Source organism: Vanessa atalanta, chromosome 23, assembly GCF_905147765.1.
Source record: "Vanessa atalanta chromosome 23, ilVanAtal1.2, whole genome shotgun sequence".
Taxonomy (NCBI): Eukaryota; Metazoa; Arthropoda; class Insecta; order Lepidoptera; family Nymphalidae; genus Vanessa; species Vanessa atalanta.
In genome coordinates, this window is record NC_061893.1 from 4,561,943 (window position 1) to 4,587,555 (window position 25,613).

At 29.5% G+C, this 25,613-nt stretch overlaps 1 protein-coding gene across 1 annotated transcript in view; it reads right to left on the reverse strand.

Moving 5' to 3' along the window:
- Positions 1 to 1,566: 1,566 nt before the first annotated feature.
- LOC125073183 (T-cell leukemia homeobox protein 2-like) overlaps positions 1,567 to 25,613 on the reverse strand; it is a 41,614-nt gene continuing 17,567 nt past the window's right edge. The window contains exons 2-3 of the mRNA XM_047683906.1: positions 24,910 to 25,138; positions 1,567 to 2,005 (exon numbers count right to left, since the gene is read on the reverse strand). Of these exons, the coding sequence (XP_047539862.1) occupies positions 1,708 to 2,005; positions 24,910 to 25,138 (527 nt within the window). The 3' untranslated portion in view covers positions 1,567 to 1,707. The remainder of the gene's footprint in view (positions 2,006 to 24,909; positions 25,139 to 25,613) is intronic.

The following is a 25,613-nucleotide window of genomic DNA, read 5'->3' on the forward strand; positions in this document are numbered from 1 at the left end:
ATAGCATGTGATATTTTGACAGTGACAATTTGATAGTTCAAATATTGTTCCAAAATTAAAATACTTTATTTTTATTTGCATTCCAAAATTCAACGCCCTGAGCATGCTGTCCAATATGCAAACTTATTCTGATGATAAAACAATGGATGACTATAAAAAAAAGTTATAATAAACATGTGTAGTTTACTAAAAGTATAAATATAATTTTGTATTTCTTATAACTTAGCTTAGCAAGTAACTTCACAAATTAGATAGGTTTTAAGTACTTTAAATATTAATTGAACATACAAATGAAAAATGATTTCTACTTGAAGAAGTGGGAACTCCAAAATGTCTTAAATAATTAAATAAAATAGTAGTTGTGTTAACAAACTTAAGGAAAATAGGAAAAATTTGTAAAATTTGCTAATCGTTATCCTGGGGAGACGTAGGAGGACAATATTGTTTGATAATTCTTACATTTAAAATCAGTTAAATCTCTAACTTACAATTAAACACTTATTATATAATACTGTTTCATTTATGTACATTTTTTTCTAAGCATTTTAATATAAGTATTTAAGATTTTAAGTAGGTAAGAAATATTTAAAGAAAGCGATATACATAGAGTTGACTTAATTTAATTTTTATGAGTCGAAAAACAATTGAATATAAAATAAATCATTTCGATTGTTTTAAGTACCTATATATCGATAATGAATCGATTTTAAGTATTTTCCATAAATGTTTTTCGAAATTACTTGTATAAAGTTTTAATTGAATATATATATATATATATATAAAAATATTATATATAATTTAGTATATTAGCAAGTTACTTTCATTTAACAATTTTTTTTTTTAAATATGGAATGTTTTGAGAGTAATTTTAAAGTAAATCTTAGTAGATTTTATGTGATCTATAAGACTAGATTTTACTATTAAATTGACGACCTGCTTTACATAAATTTATATGTATATATCTAAATAAGTCAAAGTTAATTATTATTAATATAATATTTACATTTACATAACAGAATAACATAGTGCTTATTTATATGTAGGTAAGCCTTAGTTTTTACGACAAATATACATCTTTTATTTGTTACAAATTTTATGCTTCATTTTTACTTTTTACTTTAATTTCTTAAATACGAAAGAAGATTTTCAGATTGTTATCTTCACATTTGAGAATAATTAACTTAAAAATTATTTTTTATGTCCTGTATTTATTTTTTCAATTTACTATGTTTTTTGAAGTAAAGTAATAAATCTTATTTTTTAATGTTTGTTTTATAACCTTAGTATGATAAGTGTTTTCGTTTTATATGTTTGAAATGAACATAAAAATTGTTATACCCGCGATATCGGGACGACTTCACAAAATGCTTACGATATTTTTCTTATTGTTAAGTCCAAATTTTCTTGTTTCAATAACTTACATACATAAATAGCTGTATATTTTTAATACATTGAGTTATATGCCACAGATTAAAAATAACTAATGATTGTCATCTAAAACTCAATATCTAAATACTGAATATTAATTGCAATAATTCTATACTATGTGCATTTTTTTCTAGATGGTTTGAAAATGATTAAAGATGCGACACAAGCGCTTAATCTTGAAAGTTTACAAAAATAAGCACTCGAAATGCTTGCCTAAGTGTAGTAGGTACTTAGCTTAAATATTATCTTAATTTACTTAAGTTTATCTATACTAAAAACTCAACAAATAGGAGAAGCCACAGGTGGAGGATGTGGAGGTGGAGCTGAACCCGGTGCATTCATAAACGATCCCTGGTTCCCTGCCCAAGGTTGAAGGTTTTGTAAAGCGCTCAAAGCGGTGTTGGATTGCTGCTGTTGTGCTGCATTCGCGGATGTTTGATAATGAAGCGCTGACAGCTGAGGAGCTCCGGGAGGTGGTTCTGGTATGTAGCCTTTGCTCAGCGCTTCCGCTTGAAGTGATAACATTAAGCGGTTTGCTGCTTGACGTTCAGCCTCTCGTTCTTCAGCTGTTTGTCGTCTGAAACAATTAATGTGAGTTGTTGAAATTCATCAAAATTTTGTTCTTAATAGGAGGGAAGAACAGAATTCTGCACAATTATATTATTAAACTTAATATTTTTTTTAAGTAATAATTAGTTTTAGAAACCTCGTTTATGTGCGTTTGATATCAAATCCTTACACTATCTAAAATGACAACATTTATTAATACGGGTAGTTTCAGAGATCAGCGCATTTAAACATACAAACTCTTTAACTCTATATATGTATAGCATGTAAATAACTAAATAATTATCACACATATTAACAGAACAACAGAATCTATATTCGAACGCGTCAAAAACACGAATGAAATTGACATACATTTGTAGAACGTATATAATTACTTGAATAATTCATTTTGACCAATCATCGTGAATAATTGAATCGGCCATTAGTGAACAAACCAATGGCGACTAATGACTTCTCATTGCGAAAACATAGACACAAGTATGTAATTGGACATAATTGAGTACATTAAAATGACGGTATTTTTGACCATTGCACAAACTCAGATATTGGATTAATGTACGAAATATGAGATTTTAATAAGTTTACGTTTATTTAGAATAAGTTAAATCTTCTTATTAAGGGAGGAGGCTTTTGCCCAGCAGTGGGATGACTTTAAGTTTACGTATACTTATAGTAAAATTGAAAATAATATTTTACGTGACAATTAATAATGAGGGTAATTCATTAAACATAAGTTAAAATGAAACATTAAGAGAAGTCTAAATAAAAAAAAATATATTTTTTTTTATATAAAAAAAATCTTATAATATAAATAATAATATCATTTAAAATACATAGAACATATTTTGGATAAACAAATGAACTGCGTAGCAATGATTCGTATAGGAATATGCTATTTATTTATTAAATACGAATTAATACTTGCAGTCATTGTGCTAAAAAGTCTAGTTAAGTCTTATTAAGGTTTTTAGTATTTAATATGACAATTTATTGGACTCTAACATGTTTATTAAGTTGATAAGAGGAAAGTATGATAAGTGCGCAAGTAAAATGTAAAAGTATAAATTATACGACTCAATTAGAAACACAGCAACGTTCATTTTGTGTATTTTTATCTTCAATGCACCTGGTAATCACTTCGTAATCACTTGATTACCTCTGCAATAAAGACTCTTAGCGTGTTAAACGTTTATATCATCTGCGTTGCCAAGACATTGGCTCGTTTACTTTTCAAATAGGAACACAACAATGGGTGGTGCCAACCCGGGCGGGTATCCACAAAACTCTTCCACCAAATGTAAAATAACTTTTGAATCATGATGTGACGGTATTAAATTTAATGTAAAGCTACCACCGGTTCAGAAACTGATTCTACCGAGAAGAATCAGAAAGAAACTCAGTAGTTACTCCTTCAATTACAACGACCACTTTAATTACAGAGTTTATATCAATAAAGTACAAATAAATTTATATAAAGTCTAAAAATAAAAAAAATACTAACACCACGCTCCTTTTTCATGAATATAATCTTGTATTTAGTAATATGCGTTATTTTTCTTTTTTTTGAATGACTAAAAGATTACATTAGAAACTATCGAAAATCTAAAAGAAAATATCATTGATTTAATTATTAGGCGGACCGGTAAGTTGACTACCTGATAGTTAGTGGTCACCTCTGTCCATAAACATTGACGCTGTCAGAAAATATAACCATTCCTTACATCACACCAATTCGACACCAACCTTGAGAGCTAACATGTTATGTACCTTGTGTTTGTAGTTACTCTGGCTAACTCACCATTCTTTTTAAAAAAAAAAATAATACTATCAATGCCCCAAATTAATTAAGGAATTACTCACATTCCTATTTACCCCTCCTTTTAAGTTTATCACTTATGTTAGGAGTGGGGACGACAATAGCCCACGGGGTCAGGATCGAACCTGCGATTTTTTCCATTCCAAATAATGTATCTCTAAAATAATGTCTACGACAAATGTCATATCGACAAAAACTAATATTATGAATAATCAACACTTAGCTAAATTAATTTAGTAGACTAAATGCAAGCGATTAAACTTTGAGAGCCTTTAAAGCTCTACTTGGTAATACATAATACATGAGTTTTAGAAGCGGTGCTACTCAATCCGATTAGCGTCAATTAGTCGGCTAAAGACAGGCTAGTGATAGCTGACGTGGTTTTCATTTAAACATGTCTGAAAATTTGTACTTCAAACATGTTATTACTAAGTGCTGAGAGAAAATTTAAAAGCGAATGCGAGCCGAGATGGCCCAGTGGTTAGAACGCGTGCGTCTTAACCGATGATTATGGGTTCAAATCCAGGCAAGCACCACTGAATTTTCATGTGCTTAATTTGTGTTTATAATTGCTCGGCGGTGAAGGAAAATATCGTAAGGAAACCTGCATGTGTCTAATTTCAAGGAAATTCTGCCACATGTGTATCCACCAAGCCGGATTAGAGCAGGCCAAAGGGAGAGGAGGCCCAGCAGTGGGAAATTTACAGGCTGCTAATGTTATGTTAATGAATACGTATGGGTTAATTTAAACGCTAAATTCTTCCTTAATATTTAGTGCAATTTCGTATTTAAAAAATATACTAAGTATTGAAAGTGAAGTTGAGTTTATTTGGGAATTTGATTGAATATACGGACGTCACAATCGTCGTGGATAGTTCGAGATATAAAAAAGGGACACAATGGGTATATCGATCCTGAATTTTGAATTCGACAATTCGGTTTATTCGATGTTTTTAGTTTGTCAGTTTTTAACAGTTATTCTATCTCTGCAAATCTCTAGAAGTGTAGTTGAGCATGTATCATCAGGTGAAATATTTGTAAATCAGTTGTCTGTAAAACCTCCTCTACTTTTGTTTGCGGCTTTGGATATATTTTTTTATATGTCGAAATGAAAAAATCTACTAAATCAATGTACATAAAATTTACATCAGAAAATTCAGCACGTTTCGAAGGTTTTAATAGATAATGCTATTCTAGAAGGTGCAGTTTGCAGTTTTATTCACATTAAATTTACACTATTGACGAGACAAACGTGTTTACAAAAAAATAATATTATTGTAATAAATATTCAAACAACTGTGATAAATAGAATTGTATGTAAGTACCATCGAACAGATTGTTACCATTATATCGTAAATCAAATAAAAATAAACATTATTTAGTTAGGATTAAAGTTAGTAATGTATTTTTTGTGTCAATCGTCAACAAACTTAGAAACTTCACCATGAAAATAACTCTTATATACATGTATTGTTATATACCTAATATAGATTAATACAATTGCTGTCATTTTAAGATAAAATTGCCTTTCAATTGTGATCATTGTTTGCACTGATAACGAATGTTTTGCAATAACCACGCTACTATAATTTAAGATGACGTCATTTAGCTTTTAACGCTTATATTAAACTAGTATTCGTCCGCGAATCCGCTCTCATTTTCTTCCCAAATCGTAAGACATAACAAGTAGCCTATGCCATACCAAACTTCATTTAACTCCGTTCAGTGGTTTGACCGTGAAAGATAACAAAAGAACAGACCGACAGTAAGACTTAAAGGGAGAGAGTTACTTTTCCATTTATAATATTTGTATAGACTAGTTAAACTCGCGTTTCGTCCGTGTGTAAAGAATGGAGTTGGGTTTTGCAGGGGTTAGGTATAAAAAGTAACCTATTGGCTATTACAGACGATCATTGATCTCTGTGTCAAATTCATACATTCAGATCAGTTCTATGGATCAACCATACTTTAAAATTTATAATATGAATCAACAGGATATTATACAGGATACCCATGCCTATTTGCGCTTTAAAAAATATTAACCATTCCTAACATCGTCAACTGGAACTCAGAAGTTATGTATAATTATAACTTAATTAATTATTATTATTATAACACCTAAGACGTTAAATTTTCATAGCTATGGCGGTGTATTTTGCTTACGTCTATACCATTGACATTATCAAGCGTCACTACAATAAATGAATTCAATTCAATTGTCAATGGTACATGCAAACTGCAAATGTTATTACACAATATTTAATTTATAGTTGTAACATTTTGGTCCCAAGACAAAAGCCTCTGGTATTAACTGTAAACTTGTGGTCGTTTTCAACAAAGACATTGTCTGAATTATTAATTCGAAGGAGTTTTTATTGGTCGAGCCGGGATCTATATTGCATAGATTATAAATGCAAAGGTATTGAATTGTAAAATACATCGTAAAGTATTAATATATTATATCTAGTCTTTTTCTACGTTGATATTAATAATAGAGAAGAATTTTCGAACCTATGAACATAAAACTTATACATTAAATATTTTATATGGAAGATATAGGTAACTGTAACCTGATGGTTTTGCTTGTATATAATAAAATTGATGTCATTTTTACAGATATAGATATTATCTAATTAATAAATCAATATATAAGAACTTAATACTCAATTTAACTTCAAATATAGTACATAACATCTCTAAATAGTACAAAAAAGGCGCTTCCCGCCGTCTGTTTACTAAGATCTTTTAAAATACGCAACAGACTTCAATGCGATTTTAATCAATAAATAGAGTGAAGTGAAGAAGATTTATATGTAATACATAAACCGACAATTTCAATTTTCCTAACCGGAAAAAAAAACAACAAAAAATATTTTTGATTACTCTTTATTCTAACAATTGTATTGTAATCCTTATTGTACCCGTATGAAGCCGCGGATAGCTAGTATGTTATAATACGGAAACATAATCAAATCATATTATTATTGAAGTATTCTGCTCTAAAAGATAGATAGATTGCAATACTTTACAATTATATGTTATATAATACAATACAGTTAATATAATTTATATCTATGTTTAGTTATTTAACGATGGTAAAGCTTTGTGTAGGAATTTTACGGCCAAGCATCATCAGTTACTTACTGGGTTCCCGTTTGCTTAAACGACGCTAGCGGTGGCTTATCCAGTATAATTACGGACGTAAGGGATACAACATCTTAAGTCTCATGTTTGATTCAATGACGTTGTATCGAAAATAAGGTGTGTTTTATACTTATTTTTGTGCAAGTCTCGAAGTGTAAGAGATCATTTACTATCAGACACTATTTGTAACATTTTAAGTACTGGCAAACGTCTGTTCTACTTATGAGACCGTTTGGAGTTTTGGAACATGCTGCACCAATACCAGTGGTAGTGGCATGTGGTTTATTTTCACCCGAAACGTGCAGGTTTCCTTACGTTTCCCTTCACGGCTAACGAGATAAATTGTAAACACAAAAAGCACATGAATATGCAATGGGTTTCAATCCGCAATCTTCAGTTAATATTCATGTATTCTAATCACTGGGACATTTTATTAAATTTGTGCTTAATAATATACTTTAAAAAAATAACTTTGATTCTTGGATAATAAATAATAACTAAAATTTTACTAAAGGATAATTAAAGAAACTGTCTGTTTGGCTAATAGTAATCAAATTCGCCTACTTTATAATTTTATGTTCATCCAAATAAAGATCTCATTTTAATGACTTTTAATGAAGTAATATTCACACAGCCTTGAATAGCCGTAATAGTCGACACCGCAAAACCTAAATTGCAGCCCAAACATGGATCGGTTGGGCAACTAATCGCTCAACTGTAATTTGTCTGTCGTCCTAAATGATATAAATTATTTTAGCTGGAAGAGACCTCGCTTTGACGACGCGGTGTATCAAGTAACTAGCTGCTCCGTGCGTCTTCACTCGCGTTATATAGTAATGATATACACTTAGTCACTTGTTCGATACAAGTGCTTTGACAATTGAATTGGTAGTCGGATTTTTAAAAATAATCGCTTCAGCGTTCAACCCCGTCTGCGCACGCGTACAAATTATTAAAAAAGAAAATGTTATGACATAAATATAATATACTCTATAACACTCAGGATTGATGGAGGTTTCTCTCAGAGAAAACATTCTTAGAATTGGATAATTAGTTCGGGATATCGTCGCCTACAAAATACAAACAAAAAAATTTACTTGAAAATATTAATATAAAAAAACGATAGAGTACAGAATACTTAGCACATCTGATAGTATTCATATTATTACATATTTATACAAAAACAAAAATGTATGAAAATAATATAAATCTGTTAAAAAATATTTAAAAAAAATGATTGATCGTGTTCTCATTGTCGCTTCTTTAAAAATCATTATCTTTGATATTTAAAGAGTGACTTATCTTGTGGCCTTTTCTTAAAAGGGGTGAATATACTTTAGTCTAAGCGAGTCCTCGCTTAAAATATTAAAGCACAAATTGCAGTTTGAACTCAACCTACTATTATCTGAATATTAATAATTTAGTAAAATACTTAAGTTACGTAAAACATTAAAATATTTTAATGTTAAAAACGATTTGATCTTTATTTTGGACAACTTCAATATACATATAATGGGATAAGTATTACTAGTGTTCGGCAATACATTCTCAATCCGAAACTCATTTTAATCTTCATTCTAATGGCATCGCAGTAAACTACAATGCAATTGTAACGTATATCCATATCAACCATTTTTAGATGCAATATAAAAAAAAACAAGAGGTGACGTTGAATACGAACGTTTGAACGAAGTTGCTTTCGCTATACATAATAACATACATACATACATACTTGTATAATAATAGACACGATAAAATAAAATAACAACAAATAAAATTGTTATTTAAAACAATAAAAAACATTTCGCTCTTTGGAAATGATTTTTTTTATTAAAAACCTCTTATAATAATAAACAAAGTTTAAATAATGTTATATTAAAGAGTATATAATGGAAAGAGAGAAAGAGAAAGAGAGAGAAAAGTCGCTTAGATAACGCTTTATCCTTAAGTGACGATATCAGCAATTTCACTCTTGTATCAGCCACGTATAAGAACTTCGTATAAACACGCAGAGTCAAAATCAAAATATACGTTATTCAAGTAGGCTTATACAAACACTTTTGAATAGTCATTTAACAAACTATATTAAGTGAAGCTACCACCGGTTCGGAATGCAGATTTTACCGAGAAGAACCGGTAAGAAACTCAGTAGTTACTCTTTTTCAACATTTAAAAATACAAAGTCATGTTAGTTAAATACAGTTACATATGTATATAATATATCCTGCCTGGAAGTCAAGAAGCATTACCTCCACGCTTTTTTATCATCTGTATAATCTTTTATTGAATAATATGCCTTCTTTACAAATGTGATGAAGCAAAAAAAGATTAAATTAGAATTTAATGTTTTTTTTTGAATGTTTATTTATATTTGAATTTATGAAACGGCAAAGTTAAAAATATCTGTAAAACTTTTAACCGCAAGTTCTTTTCGCACATTCTAATCATCCTTCCTTCGGCAATGTGTTCTCTTCTAATTAATAAATTTAAACCTCATCTTAATAACTTGAATAAATAAGGCGTGTTACTCAATAAAAGATTATATAGATGATAAAGCGTGAGGTTGGGTTTCGTTGATTTCCACGCAGAATAAATAATTATATCATTGTATTTTATTAACATAACGATGGAGAATATAATTATTGAAACAGCGTAACTTCTGCCGTGCCGGTTCTTCTCGATAGAACCGATGTTAACTTTTCTAATGTAATATTATTAAATAATTCAAATGTCAGAAGATATTGATTAAATTATTTTCATATTGATTGTAATTAATTTAAATTTCTCATTGTATTGAATGTTGGGTACTTTAATTATCACACTAGAGAACTAGTAATACGTTCTAAGTCATATCGAGAGATACCCTTATCTTTGTTAAGCGCCTACATTAGTAATTTGAAAAGGTCCATACATATAATACCTTGTATCTTACTAATTAAGATAGTACGTCTTACTGAGTGGTCCCCGCAATTCATTTGCATGATTACATACACTTATTTCACGACCTTATTCATAATGAAATAGAGTTTAAAATAAAATGAAATTTTGTTTCTAATTTCGTATTCATATTATGATACAAAGTAAAAGGTGTTTTATTTAAACGATTTAAGGTTGATAATTGCTCGGCTGCTGGAGTATGTATTATAAATAAAGCTTTTAGGCTTGCAAAGATATCGCACGTTTTGACCTAAAGAGACTCAATTAAATCGGAACCCTTTTATCGTAATCGGAGTTATAAGGCCTCTGTCGGTTAACTTCTTGGAGTCAGATTAAGGTGTTCAATTTTAATGATCATTAAACGTATATTTAAAGTATTTTAAAATGTATCTTAACAAAATATCAAAAATTATTCGCGATTTACGTAATTAAATTTTAAAGCTTCAATTAAAAGCTAAAACGGGACCGTGATTATAATGTCAATTTATTGAATTTTATTTTTAAATATCTGAAATGTTTTAATTAATGACGATAAAATATTTAGTATTGTAAAAAAAAATGTATTAATCATACATCGTTCATTTATATTAAAGATATGGATACATTCTAGAAAGACAGACGTTGACACTTTTCTTATTTTGCTTCAATTATAAATTAATTATAATAATTATATTCTATCATATAGGTACCTTATTATTTTTCTTCTTTTTATATTAATTTGTTAAATATAGGCAAATAGTACCAACGCAGTAACCAATAAATAAGTAACTAGTAAGTAAAATTGTTTACTACATAGAAACTTGTTAAACAAATTTACTTATCATTTTGTTGGTAGTTCTTTTTTATATATGTATACATATAATTGTATTTAATTAACATAATGTATTCCAAATTTTGGAAAAGACTAACCTTTAAGTTTCTTGCCGGTTCTTCTCGGTAGAATCTATATTCCAAGCCGGTGGTACTATTACTTAATAATTATAGTTTTGTAAATTGACGACTCAAAAGTGTTTGTAAAAGTCTACTCAAATAAAGTACATTATGATTTTGATTTACAAAATTTGTAAACCGACTAGCAGAGTGGTCACCGATGTCTTACGGTACCATTATCTAATAGTACCGTAACAAATTTTAACCACACCTTACGTCACCAATGCGCCACCGACCTCTGGAACGATGTAAAGTCCCTTATGCCTGTAGTTGCACAGGCTCATACATCCAAATCGGCAATAACAACACTCTAAGCATTGTCATTAGAATAAAATAAATATTTTCTTGTCGTATTATTTTCACAAGTATATTATTATTAAGATAATATTCCAATGCTGGTTGACCTTTAGAAGTTTATTCCACCTGCTTCAATGCAGGTCAGACGATTTTTGTTAATCTCAAGATTTAATTTAACTATTTGATTTCCAGAATAATAAATATGATGAAACAACATGTATAATTATAACTCGGTAAGTATCATAGACAATTTCGAAATAATATACAGTGTATATAAATATAAATTACTAACCTAGACTATTTCGAAGTATACAGTATATATTTTCAGGCGTCGGATGGAGGGAGTCGCTTTAACAAGTTGAGACGTGGCTAATTAAAATGGGCGGCGTTTGTGTAATGAATTATTGAGCTAAGCCTATTATCGAAGGAACTTTATTACGGTGGTTAATGGAGTAGGGATGGGCTTGCTTTGTTAAATTTAAGATATTACATTTTTGACGTATATTTGAACGAGCGACAGACTTCTACTGTAAATAAGTAGTATAATAATAGTGATATTAATTGTAGCTTAATTTTTTTATCTTTGTATTATCTATTTTGTAACTTGAATTAGACTTTTATTATTATTTTATATTCAGTCCGTTTCGTTTCATTTTATTTTTTGTGTTTATTATTTTTAATGTTTAATAATTTTTTTCTATATTTTTATCAGGACATTATGTATAATTTTTTTGGCAAAAAATATGAAGGTAACATTATTCCTAAGTGCTATAAGGTATAAATATATTTATATGATATCACTTTATTTATTATTTGCACGCGTGTGAAACCAGTTTGGGTCGCTAGTGTTATATTTAAATACCTTTTTCGTTACGTGCTTACGAACGTGTTAACTATATACTTAATGCTCATTTAAACTCGTTTTGCTTAAGTTTACTCGTGCAAATCCGATATTATATCAATAGACAATTTGAATACAATCGGTTAATGTTACAATTGTTTGTTGTTCCCAAAATATTAATTATGACCAAAAACGTAAACTTTATCGATATTTCATCCCCATTCCGAGTTTCCGCATCCCTGTAATTAGATAAGAGGCAGAATGAAACTTCGTTTAAATAAGCCAAACGCGCCCCGAGCCGGCTGGCAATTAGTAATATCTGTCTAATTATTTTATTACATGTCAAGGATTTTTCGAGGTTTCTAGAACGGTTATCAATTAGACAACAATTTGATTGTGAATAGTGTTTACACATCAATAAATTGTGTGAAAGACGATATGGTTAGAAATAATGTTACTTGTGAGATGACGTCCGACAGTAGTAGCAAGTATGGAAGAAGAAGACATGCTGCGCCGACCCCAAGTAAAATTGGGATAAGGGCAGGAGGATGATGATGATCGTATGTCAGTGAAATTATTGATAAATAAACCAGTATATATACCTATACATTTATTTTTATATTTTTAAGATAAAAATACGTTACAAAATTACTAGGTATTCCCTAAAATACCATTTCTAGTTAATCTATAACAAGGATCGTTTTATTTCGACGGTGCGGTACGGTTAATTCAAACAAAATTATGTTAACTAATTAAGGACTGCTTTATTAATTACTTCGCTCTTCCCCGACGATTTTATCTAATTGTTTTTATTTTTCTTTAATTTCATTAGAGCCGACTGATTTGCCTGCTATTTTTCATAATCATTTAATAAAATTATTTTATTATATTGTTAGAATGCTTCACGCTTACTTGTGCAAATCTGACAAGTCTTGCATAGTTATAAACGTATTATAATTTTAACGCGATCGAAATAAAATGGTAAGAGTTGATTTGAGTACAGAACTCGATAATCGTTTAAGTGTAAGGTCTATGTAGATTTGATCTAGAATGTTCTAGATAAGCTTGCTTTTATTTACAGCGTAATACATAACGACTATACTGTTATATAAGACCACAAACTGTTCTAATAAATCTTACGTGTACACAAATGTATAAACATTTAAATCTATCTTCTAATATACATTTATTATTTTTCATAATTCATAAGATTTTCAATTGTTTTTATTAATAAAATAAAGCAATAAAGACCTTTTTGATGTCAATTATTATTACTGGTATATATTTTGAACGAATGCGGATCGGTGGATGTATTTTTTAAAAGTAGAATCTAATAAACAGTAAAAATGAATCAGAGAAACGTTTTAAAACTGACTGCCATCGTAAAAAGTTCATACATATTAGATGAATCATGAACATGAATTTATTATTACGGCCAAACTTGGACGTTCTTCTATAGGTCTCTAAAATTCACGGTGAAAATTAACCTTATACATTCAATGATTTCGTTTATTATACATATAATTCTAGTTATATTAGGTGTAAATGTGAAGGTTTATGTTTGTTTTAAATTACGTAAAAACGTCTCGAAGGACTTGGATGAAATTTGAATAACGTATAACCATAGATAACCAGTGAACTTTGAGTGTAGCCATTTTTTTTTCTCATCGGAAAAATGCATTACACGTTTCCATGTGCAGTGAGGGGTATGTGAAACTCGCCGGTATCCAGGACACCTAGTGCGCCCTAGTATGCACACCGGAATACCCACTAAGAAAACAGCGGTACCCACTCCGTCATCCTTTACCCATTGGCTGGTGCAACCGTGACGTAGCCAGTGAACCAATCACGACCCTAAATACGCGAGTGAAACCATGGATGGAAGCTAGTCAGTATAGTATAAAAATATGAGTATATCTGTTTGAAGTTTTGAAGGACTTTTAATTAGTATTTAACCGTGATATCTGCACATGTATTTATCATTTAAAAGTTTATTCTACGTTGTTATCACTCGCCGCTGGTGACGCTACGTCAACATATTTACCGTTCAACCAATAGCCATCATTCTTAAAACGTGCCGGGTTATATATAAAACTGACATTATATTTGACCGTATAACATTTGTTTAAATACACAGTAACCTTATTCGTTTCTAATAACTTTAATATTAAAAATATTTTTTTAATTGCATCAATTATATCCGAGTGTATTTATTATAGTTTGTACATACAGATAATATACTTACAACAATTACGACCCTCATGTGTTACCTTCACACGAACGATACAAACGACGTGCAATAAAAATTAACGTGAACGCAACTTACATCCCTCCCAGCATCAACGTCAATCACTAAAAGGATTTGTTTCGTAATTCAGAAGGAGACAGCCTACAAGTAACAATTATCCAAAAGACATCTGAGAGAACAGACTAACCAAACGTCTGAACTCTCATTTTACTACAAACAATATTGCATCTTATTTTAAACGAAATACGATGTATGTTTACTCGAATATATAAACAGTATTGCCGAAATAAGCTACAATATATTCTCGATAGGAATTTGGACCAAGGTGTATTGTTAATAGAGGTTATTTTGGTATAATCGTGTGACCCCTAATTCGAGTTTAATATTCACTTACGAAGGCAAAGAATTACAAGAAGAAATGAAGCAGGGATAGTGAGTAAATAAATAAAGACCCTCCTTACATTACGTGTTAGATGGTGGTTCCTCGCAATTCGATTTGTTAGTGTTTCCGTGTAATATGGATTGGCTTTAAGATGTGTAAATTGATCGTGTAAGCTCTAATACAAAAAAAAAACCTAGTTCGATATTCGATAATTAAATATAGTATAAGTTCCATTTCGGTTTCTTAGATTAAAATATATTTACGTTCTGTCGAAATATTATCTTGGTTTTAATAACTATTAAAACTTATATACTTTATATTAGAAGTTTTAAATAGAGCAAAATGTGTATTATGGTATTAATTTCCGATTTGGTAGTAGATTTTAAGCAATCGAGAAGTAAGGAGAGTGGTCTCTTTGAATTAAGATTTTTACTGTGACTGTATTATTTTGTAGAAAGATCAATGATTGAATTGCACATTTATTACTATAACTTATATATATATAAAAAATACACCAATAATTTTCTTTATGGAGAAAAACAACATTTAAAAATTTACTAAACCACCTAGAAGACACATACTCCGACCGCAATAATTACCTTTGCTTTGCTTTTAACCATGCAGTACAAAATACCGTCGCTCATGTAAGTCACGGATACAACAGGAATTACTATCATAATGAGTACTTGAGTATGACTTTTTATTATTCCTAAAATCCTTTGTAAATAATATATGACATATTTATGATGAATGACGGTCAAACTTCTCGTTGGATATAAATTAAATCGCAGTCGATATAAAAAAAATAATTGAAAGCTGTTTCTGTAAAAATATAAATAATAATAAAGTCATAGTATGCAGTCAATATACTCGTGTTATATTTACATATAAAAACATATACACATTTATATAGACCGAAAACATGAAAATTACCTAAAACTTGACTTTCTCAGATTAAAAATGAAAAGCTTGGAGATTAAATTGATAATGTTTACTATAAGAAGCTGGATTGTTAAAAAAAAACCGTAGATCATTTTGCATATTTACCGAGGAATAAACTTAACACGATAATGTAACATTCTATACAATATAATAGAGATGATAAATAAGCTTGGAGTTAGTTTTCCTTGAGATTCATACGTTACGTACTTAAACTTAATCGTATACAATTATTTGATGGTATAGGTATAGGTATGCTTGTTAAAAAAGAGTAACTACTGAATTTTCTGCCGGAATTTCTAAAATATAGATTCCGATCAGTGGCAGTTTGAAATAAATTGTATTATGCTTGTTAGTGCACATTTTTATAGAGTACATATCTGATTTAATTTCATTTATATATCAATACGTATACATTAAATACATTGTATTATATTAAAACGCATACAAATAACTAAACCAAGTATCACGTAGACTCATAAAATAACCTCAAGTGTCTACAATAAAAATGGGTACAATGTAAAAACGTGCATTCTTTTCCGCTTTTAAATAATTGATCATCCAAACTGCCGAGTTGTGTTCCTCATGAAATATTAAAGCCCCAACATCGTCGTGTTACCGCCGGCTCGATGCGATAGGTATAAATATGGGCAAACGTTTGCGTAACAAGGATTTTACTTTTTGTTTCTATATAGTATCGGCGACCCTTTTAAAATGGCGGACTACTAAATACGTAATGTCAAAAACCGAATACTAACATCAATTGTTTTTTACTGGTTTAATAAAAATTTGAGGTCCCATAGCTGGACGAAGATGGGATAGCATCGTGGGATATTTATAGTTTAATCCATAACGCTGTGTATTCGAATATTATACGACAAAATGCAAGATACTTAACGATTTCTTCCGCCGTCGAGCACGAGATAAATAATTATAAAAATAAATTAACCACTTGAATAATACCAGCTATAATATTATCTTTTATATAAATATTTTACAGAGACACGGTTACGTCAAATGCTTTTAAACTATAATTAGATATTAGCATTCTTGCATTTTTATGCAACATTCAATTAACTCATAGACACTAAAAGAATACGTAGGTATTTATTTATTAATACGTTACGTGTCGTAACTATGGTTATATTCTAAAATGATTTCGTTTTTACTACGTATCAGTCTTTGCCAGAAATAAAGCGTAACTAAAATTTATTATCCGATATTAAACTGATATTAAAATGTTTATCAATTTGTATTACAAGCTCATATTACGGTTCTTATTATAAGTGTAATCTTATATTTTTTAACAAACCTGCCATTGTACCGTATATCATATATAAATGATAAATATCATATCATAAATATCAAAACATGGAAATGGTCTTAGCGTATAGCTACGTACTTATTTTTTTTTGTTATAAAGCATAATTAATATAATTGTAGATAATTGTAGATAGAGAGATATTGTCAAACCTAATTTTTAGTAAGAAGGTTGGTTATCTCGATAAATAAAGCAATCCTTATTTTAAAATCTAAAGATATTCTAACCGACCATACTCGAATTATCAAAATTATTATGGATTCGAGTAATACTTCTGTACCCGTTTCTTATCTGTATATTAGAGATGTCATAAATCTTCTTTACTTCTGAGATGAAATCCATGTAAATCTGTTCGTTTGTTTATCGATATCACATTAATAAAAAAGCATGAACAATGAGTTTTATTACGGAAAAAAAATGTATTCAAAAAGGCTCCTCAGTTACAAGTAAGTTTTGAATTGGTATTTAAATTTGGAATATAACTTTCCGCTTAAAAGAGACAGTAAGATTTTATTTGTTTCGTTAAACGACAAAAACAATTCCATTTTTAAATATATAATCTTCACTGAAAACTTATCAGATATACAATAATTTATCACATATAATGTGTATTCGTATTGATGTATAATAAATTAACTATTTGTTAATAATATTGAAATATTACTCAATATAAATGAAAAAAGAAAAGTTATAATAAAGTTCTTTTCATATCAATGTGTAATATGCATAAAGGCGTTTTTAAATAATCAAATATCCTTAACCACAAAACATAAAACTGTAAAGATGAATAGTTGGCTGAAAGGCTTGGTCAAATAAATATATATAATTCCTAGGACATACTTCTTCTATGTTCATACATTACAAGAGAAATGTACTAAATATCGTCTAAGTTTATATTTTTAATTTTAATTAATTATTAACAAGAAAAATATGATTTCTCAACAACGTATTCGTAACATCCATCACGATGAGAGCTCGGTCTTATTAAGATTTTAAGTTTTAAAAAAGTAGTAAAAATAAATGCAAAACATTGAAAATATTCAACAGAAACAAAAGGAAAAACTATAATTATAATTGACTACTTTAAAATTATATTATAACATAATTCTGTCTAAGTTAAACCATCCAAATACTTAATAAGATTTTGCCTCAATCACCGTATCATGAATACAAATTCCAAACTTCACTCGTCAAAGCACCATAGATAAAATAAACTCGTTTGTCATAGATTAACTAGCATTTCATTTGCGTTATGCTAATCTATATACGATGACGTTTAGAATAAATAATGTCTAAATAAGACAATGATCGAATATTGTCTCGAGTTATAAAACACTTCACTTTAAAACAGGTAGCTGTCATAACGATATTGATTAATCGATTTCAGCTTCCCTTTTCTCTCGGAATCGAGTTAAAAAAAACTACAGATTTCGATTCTGAGGATATTCGAGTTAAAATGTCATTGTGATATTGTTGTTTAATTTGAGTACAGCTCTCGTTTCATTTTAATATATATATATATATATATATAATATATGTTATATATATATATATATAATATATATATATATATACATATATTATAATGTTTTTTTTAGTTGACTAACTCTTATAATTGGTATCTAAACATAAGAAAGTGACATAAAATAAACCTTATCTTTTTGCTCAAAACATTTCATATGTTATAAAAACATTATTTGACATATAGTTTTATGTGTTATAAAATTTTATTTAGTCTCGCTTTAGTATGTGAGCTGAGGTCTTCTGTAGTAAAGGTACAAACTTTGGTATAATTTAATGTAATTTTTACTTAACATTTAAGTATGTTTATTTTATTGGTGTTCATCAACCAAATAAGTATATTATGTCTTATTATTACGTGCAAAAATAAAAAGCGATGTGACTTGAAGTATATTAATGTTTTTGATATCTATTATACAATACTTATAATACAAAAAAATATAATTTACCTCGACAGCAATATTAGAATATTTTTTTTTTGGAAAAAATTAGAAACATTCCATTTTTGCAGCAACAGTTAGTTCAACTCAAAAAAAATTAAACGCATTCCATTTTTGACAGTTAAAAATCCAAACAAAAAAATCCACTCAACTTTAACGACACAACAAAACAACAGGTACTTAATAAATAACAACAAAACAACAAACAGATAAGCAACCATTAACACCGCTGCTTAATACGAAGAGACGTCTGATAAACCGACCGAATATAATAGATATTTTTATAGTGAGTAACACATCTCGAGGCCCGACGTTGCTTTTATTCGATATCTAGAAAGATATAGCAGGACTTTATTTGGTGCGAAATATTAAACTTAAACTCAATAGTACTATAAATGCAAATAATAAGAAGAGATTATAAAAAAACTTGCAGTTACGATTGTGCTGTGTAATAAGTAGGTACGTAGTATTTGTATGTACTTAGGGTAGGTTTAGGTAGGTACAGTGACCACTTAATTTTCATGTGCATTTTGTGTTTAAAATTCATCCTATGCGCGGCGATGAAGGAAAACATCTTGAGGAAACCTGCATGTGTCTTATTTAATGAAATTCTGCCAATATGTATCCATTGCATTGTTAGCGTAGTTTAATTCGCTACAAATTTTCAATTCAAAAGGAGAGGAAGCCTTAATCCAACTGTGGAATTTTTACAGACTGTTACTGTTTATACTTTTATATCTAATAACATGTATTAATAATTATATTTGTATAATAATCTCAAGAAATATCTATCGTATCGATTTAAATTCCATTTGAAATATACAGAACGTTGATAGAGTAAGGTTATATATCGTATAACTTAAGGCAAGGACACTTAGCAGTTCAGTAAACTTAAACGTCCACCAATCCGGCAAACTATATGAAACCAAATTAAAAGCGAATGAAGCGGCGGTCATCGCTCACATAATTATATAACTAGCAACCCGACTCGGTTCCGCATGTGTATGTAGTCATGAAACGTTTTAACAAATCATATGTAATGTATATGTCTTTTGTTTTTTTGATAGGTAGACCGCTACCACCTAGAAATTTTCATTTTAAGAAATATGAACAATTTCTCACATCACCAATGCGCCAACCTACAGCCAACCTTGGGAACTAAGATGTTATGTCGCTTTTGCCTGTAGTTTGGCACATTCATCCTTTTAACCAGAACTCAACCATACTAACTATTACTGCTTGGCGGTAAAATTTCTGGATTAATGGATTACACCTAAACCTTTCCTTACTCACTCTCTCAATCGGTGGAAACGTATGAAAACTGTTTGGTAGTTTATGAGTTTATCGGGTTCAGAAAGGCAGACAGAGAGACTTTGTGTTATAATATGAAATCATGACTATAATTAGATATCACTACCATTGTATTATAGTAATTACTTATTATAGTGAAATTATTTTTTACACTTTGGCTGGTTAAAAACTCTTAAAGATAAGCTATCCTTTATAAAGCAGTTTTATTAAAGTTTAAGATTTTAAAATAAGTTATAATAATGACATGTCAAAGTGATTACAATGATAGTTGAGTGGTGTTAAACACATTAGACTATTTAGGACTTTATAAGAAATTACTTCGAAAAGTACAAGTAATAATACTGTATAAAGTCCCTAACGCAAAACTATTTTTATCGTATAAATATAAAAAAATAGCATTACAAAAAACTTCCTAATTATTCAACCAATAAATATCACTATTTAAAAATAATTAATGAAATGTATTTTATATCATAACCCTTCCCTGCAGAGGCGGGTAACAATAAAACGAAAGTTCCTATCGTGTGGTATAGCACATGAGTTTTTTCTCGACGGTGGCATGGCGCCGTATTATCGGTTTCTTATCAGCTCCGTACACAAACACCGCTTGTCCATTAGACGATTATCAGAACGCCACCACGATTCGAACCAGACCAGCATTGTCTCACAGTGATTCGGAATTTTGTATATTTCGTTATTTGAATATTATTACTGTGTTAAGTAGCTATCAGTTCTGGCTTCGCACGAACGATGAATATATTAGGTTTATGTTTTCAATTAATTTTATTAATAATATACAAATGTCTATATTATTACGTACTTAATTAAACGTAGATATTTTAATAATGTATAAGATAATAAATTGAATATGTTTTATTTTTGTAACGTGCAGCACGCAAAGTTAGATTTAGAGATCTGTACGTCCTGGGACAATAAAATAATAGAGCCCCCCCCCCCCCACTTATTACTATTATACAAATTAATTTGAACAATTTCTATCAGTCAGCTTTTCATTTTTTTTAACTTTCGAAACTCTATTTAATAAACATCAAATATATCGCATACTATATTTGTTATGTAGTATATCAACACGTATATTACATTAAAATTATCAATTTTCGCCGCCGATTTATTTTAGAATCTATCGTTTAGGCCACTCTTTTATAGAGGCCATAGGACTGCAGCCCCAGATTCCCTAAATCCGGCCCTGGTCTTACTTTACGTAGTAAAGATTAATAAGTCGTTAGTAATTTTTATATTGTTATTTATTTTGCTAATATGAGAGTTATAGTTAAGTTGATTAACGTCTTATTGTAAGCTTGTCAGTTTCATGATGACGGTACACGCACACATACGCTCATACATAAACTAATTGCGCCCACGCCCCGTTCGCGTTGACATTTTACTGGGAGATTTGATGATGTTAACCTACACCACCTAAATCTATATAGGCTTATGTAGAGTACTATAGTGTTTTACCTAGTCAAGATTCAGTAGGTTTGACTGTATATATATAAAACATGTGTCTTGTTATCGTAATTCAATTTATTTAATAATTTAAGTAAAAATTATTTTACTTAAGTAGTAAGGATTCAAATAAAGATTTTTATTTTAATTACTTTTGCAAGATTTGAACTAATTGTAGTGGTGTGCTATGCAGTGGCGTAGCTATCGTAGGGCCAGGTGATGCAGTGCACCAGGGCCCCGGAGCTCAGGGGGCCCTCTAACCTAAGCTTTGAATAGATATGACATATGGATTTAGCATACTAATGTTCGTCTCAATGTATCCTTTATCCTATTTTTATTCCTATCTATAATTTTGAAGCGCAATATTAGTTAAAGAGGGGGTGAGGGCCCGTTTCTTTTTCTATGCACCGGGGCCATTGTCCACCTAGCTACGCCACTGGTGCTATGTGCAAAAGATAAAAATATTGTTTCAGACTTTTTGGATTACCTATCAGGATAGAGTCAATTATGTATATAAATGTTGTACATTTCGTTGTCTTCACAATAATAACTGAAAAAATAACATAATTTTAATGTTAACATGATGTAAACAACTTCTTATAAACACGATATATATTAATATAACTGTAATTATTTTAATTTAAAATCACAATGTTATTCGTGTCAGTATATTATGTAATTTATTGTTAGTGTAATTTATTTGCAAATAAGTAGGTGTGTTTATAATTTAGTTTAACTATGTAACTTAACTAAAATATAACGGTGTCAAAGAATGCTAGACATATTTACGACACAAAATTGTGTAAAAATATATATTTCGTCATCGTAGGGCAAAATTTAATAAAATTTATAATCTGTTATATAAAAATATGAATGCATTTTATATAGTATACAAAAGGATAGTGTCGTGGAGCTTTTTACCTTTGATGCATTACATTATTAGCATTAGCAGCCCGTAAATGTCCCACTGCTGGGATAAAGGCCTCTTCTCCTTTGAGGAGAAGGTTCGGAGCATATTCCACCACGCTGCTCCAATGCGGGTTGGCGGAATACACATGTGGCTGAATTTCGTTGAAATTAGACACATGCAGGTTTCCTCACGATGTTTTCCTTCATCGCCGAGCACGAGATGAATTATAAACACAAATTAAGCACATGAAATTTCAGTGGTGCCTGCCTGGGTTTGAACCCGAAATCATCGGTTAAGATGCACGCGTTCTAACCACTGGCCATCTCGACTCACCTTTGATGCGAAAATTGCAAATTATAAAATAAGTATCACTTTTTAATTGTTATTAAGTATTATTATTTAATAGATCTCATAATTTTGTTGTTGCTTCTTTTTATGAAGTTTAATCGACATTTTTTTTTTGTACAGACAGGCTGTTAGGTCAAAAGACATCAAATAATGTCTTTCAACAGTAGGTACCTATTATTGTCCAAAGAAGATAAACTAATAAGCGAATATACTTAATCTTTTCGATATTAATAATTGTATGTATAAACATAACAATTTTTTATTTCAAGCCTATGGATTTGTACGTGGAATATTATTCGTATTTCGTCTTAGTCCAAAATCTTAATTATATTACTTAAAATTGACATATTTATATATATTGTCAATGATGATGTTATAACGTTATAACGTTTTAAAAATATATATAAAATGTATGGACAATAAATTGTCCATTTATTTAAGAATAGATATACAAAAAAATAGGATTTCTTAACACTTATTCGTATTATCGTTTTATTTATATAAAACTATTAATGATGACAGTATGAAAAAAAACTTATAAGTTTTAAATATAGAAATGTCATTTCCATTTTTAAACCGACATGACAAAGGTGACTCGATGATACTCAAATATAATTTAAGCGATTTATAGAATAAATATATATTTTTTATGTAACTATTAAACGGACGGGCCTACGGCATACGGGCCATCTCAAACTAAGTAGTCAGTATCTTAAAGTGACATCAGCGTTGTAAGAAATATCAACCATCCCTTACATCATCGATGCGCTTCTAATCTATGGAGTTGCGCTTACACTGACTCACATACCCATTAAACCGGAAACAAGAATATGTATTGTTGTTTCCGGTTCAAAGGGTGAAAATACAAACAAGTAAAATTGCAACAGAAAAATACACAATATTTTTTTGTTTTATATACAGTAAATGTCCTATCAACAAACTTTTATATTCCCATTCCGAAGTATATTCGTAATTTACATATCTGCTTACTCTCAATAAGTAAAATCACCACGATCATGATATCGTGTTTCAATTGTTTTTCCTCTTAACGAAATTGAATAAGAATTGTTTCCATTGCACGATAAGAATAAACATCGTTCTTTTATATTTTTATAACTTCACTTGTTTTATCCGTATGGGTTTTCATGTTTTTATTTCTCAATTAAGACTTAATTGTATAAATCTAAGAAATTTATGAAATGAAATACCTTTCCCTCCATGAATAATATCATAAATTTCTCATACAGTGCCAATGTCTATGATTGATACAAAGTGGTCTTCCCATATAAATAATTTAAAAAAAAAGGATCCACAATGTTCACTTACTCTGAATATCAAATAAATATATTATGTGCATATGTGCAAATAATAATAAGAGCACATGAACGCAAGCACTTTGCACCCAATATTTTTTATTTATTTATTGTTGTTTATTCTTGAGAAAGACAAATAGTTATCATAAAATAAAGAATAAAAATATTAAAAAGACTCAATAAGCCATAAATACAAAAGATTTAAAATAAGTAAACTTTACATAGTATTTTTTTCATCGCGGTAATGAGTAATAGTACAATGGAAACAGTGAAGTGAGTACAGTCACAAGGGACGACAGAACTTCTTGTTTTTGCATTGATCCGTCAAATTAACTTTACATTGTCTCTGAATATGTCAAATATAGGACCAAAGATTATCAAGTTCAGCTTGATGTTTCAAACTGACTTTCCTTTGTTGACGCTGTTTCTGAATCTAGAGTTTTACTATTTAAACTTTTAAGGGTAAGATGATTTCACTTTATAGATCGTCAGGATTATGTAAAAACTTTTTAATATTTTCATTAAAGAGATAAAATACATCTTTGCTTTTTATTTCAAATTATATTATATTCGAATATTATTTCTTTTTTTTCTGAAGGAAAGTGTTAAAAATGTGCTAGAATTTACTACGACAATAAGGGTTTAGAGATTAGGGTCTACACTAAAACGTAGACAGCGCTAGGCCGTATAAAGTTGAGCGTTAGTATTAAAAAAAAAAACTTTAATAAAAAAGATTTTGAACGTACCTCCATTTCGTTCTTCTATTCTGAAACCATGTTTTGACTTGCGCATCCGTCATTTTTAAAGTTTTAGCGAGTGACGCTCGTTCGGCGGACGCTAAGTACTTCTGTTTGTGGAAACGTTTTTCTAGTTCTGCTATTTGCATTCTTGTAAAGGACGTCCTCGGCTTCTTGCGCTTAGGCGGCGTTCGGTTTTGGTAGGGATGTCCGATCCGCCTCGTGATTGGGAATGAAGCTGGAAATAAAATGTTGCTATTTATTATCTATATTTCCCGTTATTTAAACTTTTAACATAAAAAACCACCATATTTATAATATAGATTAACAAAATAAGTAAAAACCAGAATTTCAATCAGCTTGATTGAGACGTTAAAATTATAATTGATTGCCAATTAACAATTATTCAAAATTGCGAAATTGATTTTCATAATTTAACATTTATCTCCCAACTAAAATCCAATTAAACATTTATGAACATATCTAAATGTCAAAATGAATTTCACTTATAAGTAGTAAGTATTATTAAGTAATTTGAAAATAACATTAGACGTTTTATAATTTTCAAATTATAAAAACAAATTATAGTGTTGCCCGAAAAAAAAATTGTCAAAATACATTTTTTATTAAGTACTTCGTTAAATAAATTATAACAATTAAAAAAAAATTAAAGCAAATCCTGAAACGCTTGTCATTACAACATTTAAAAACTT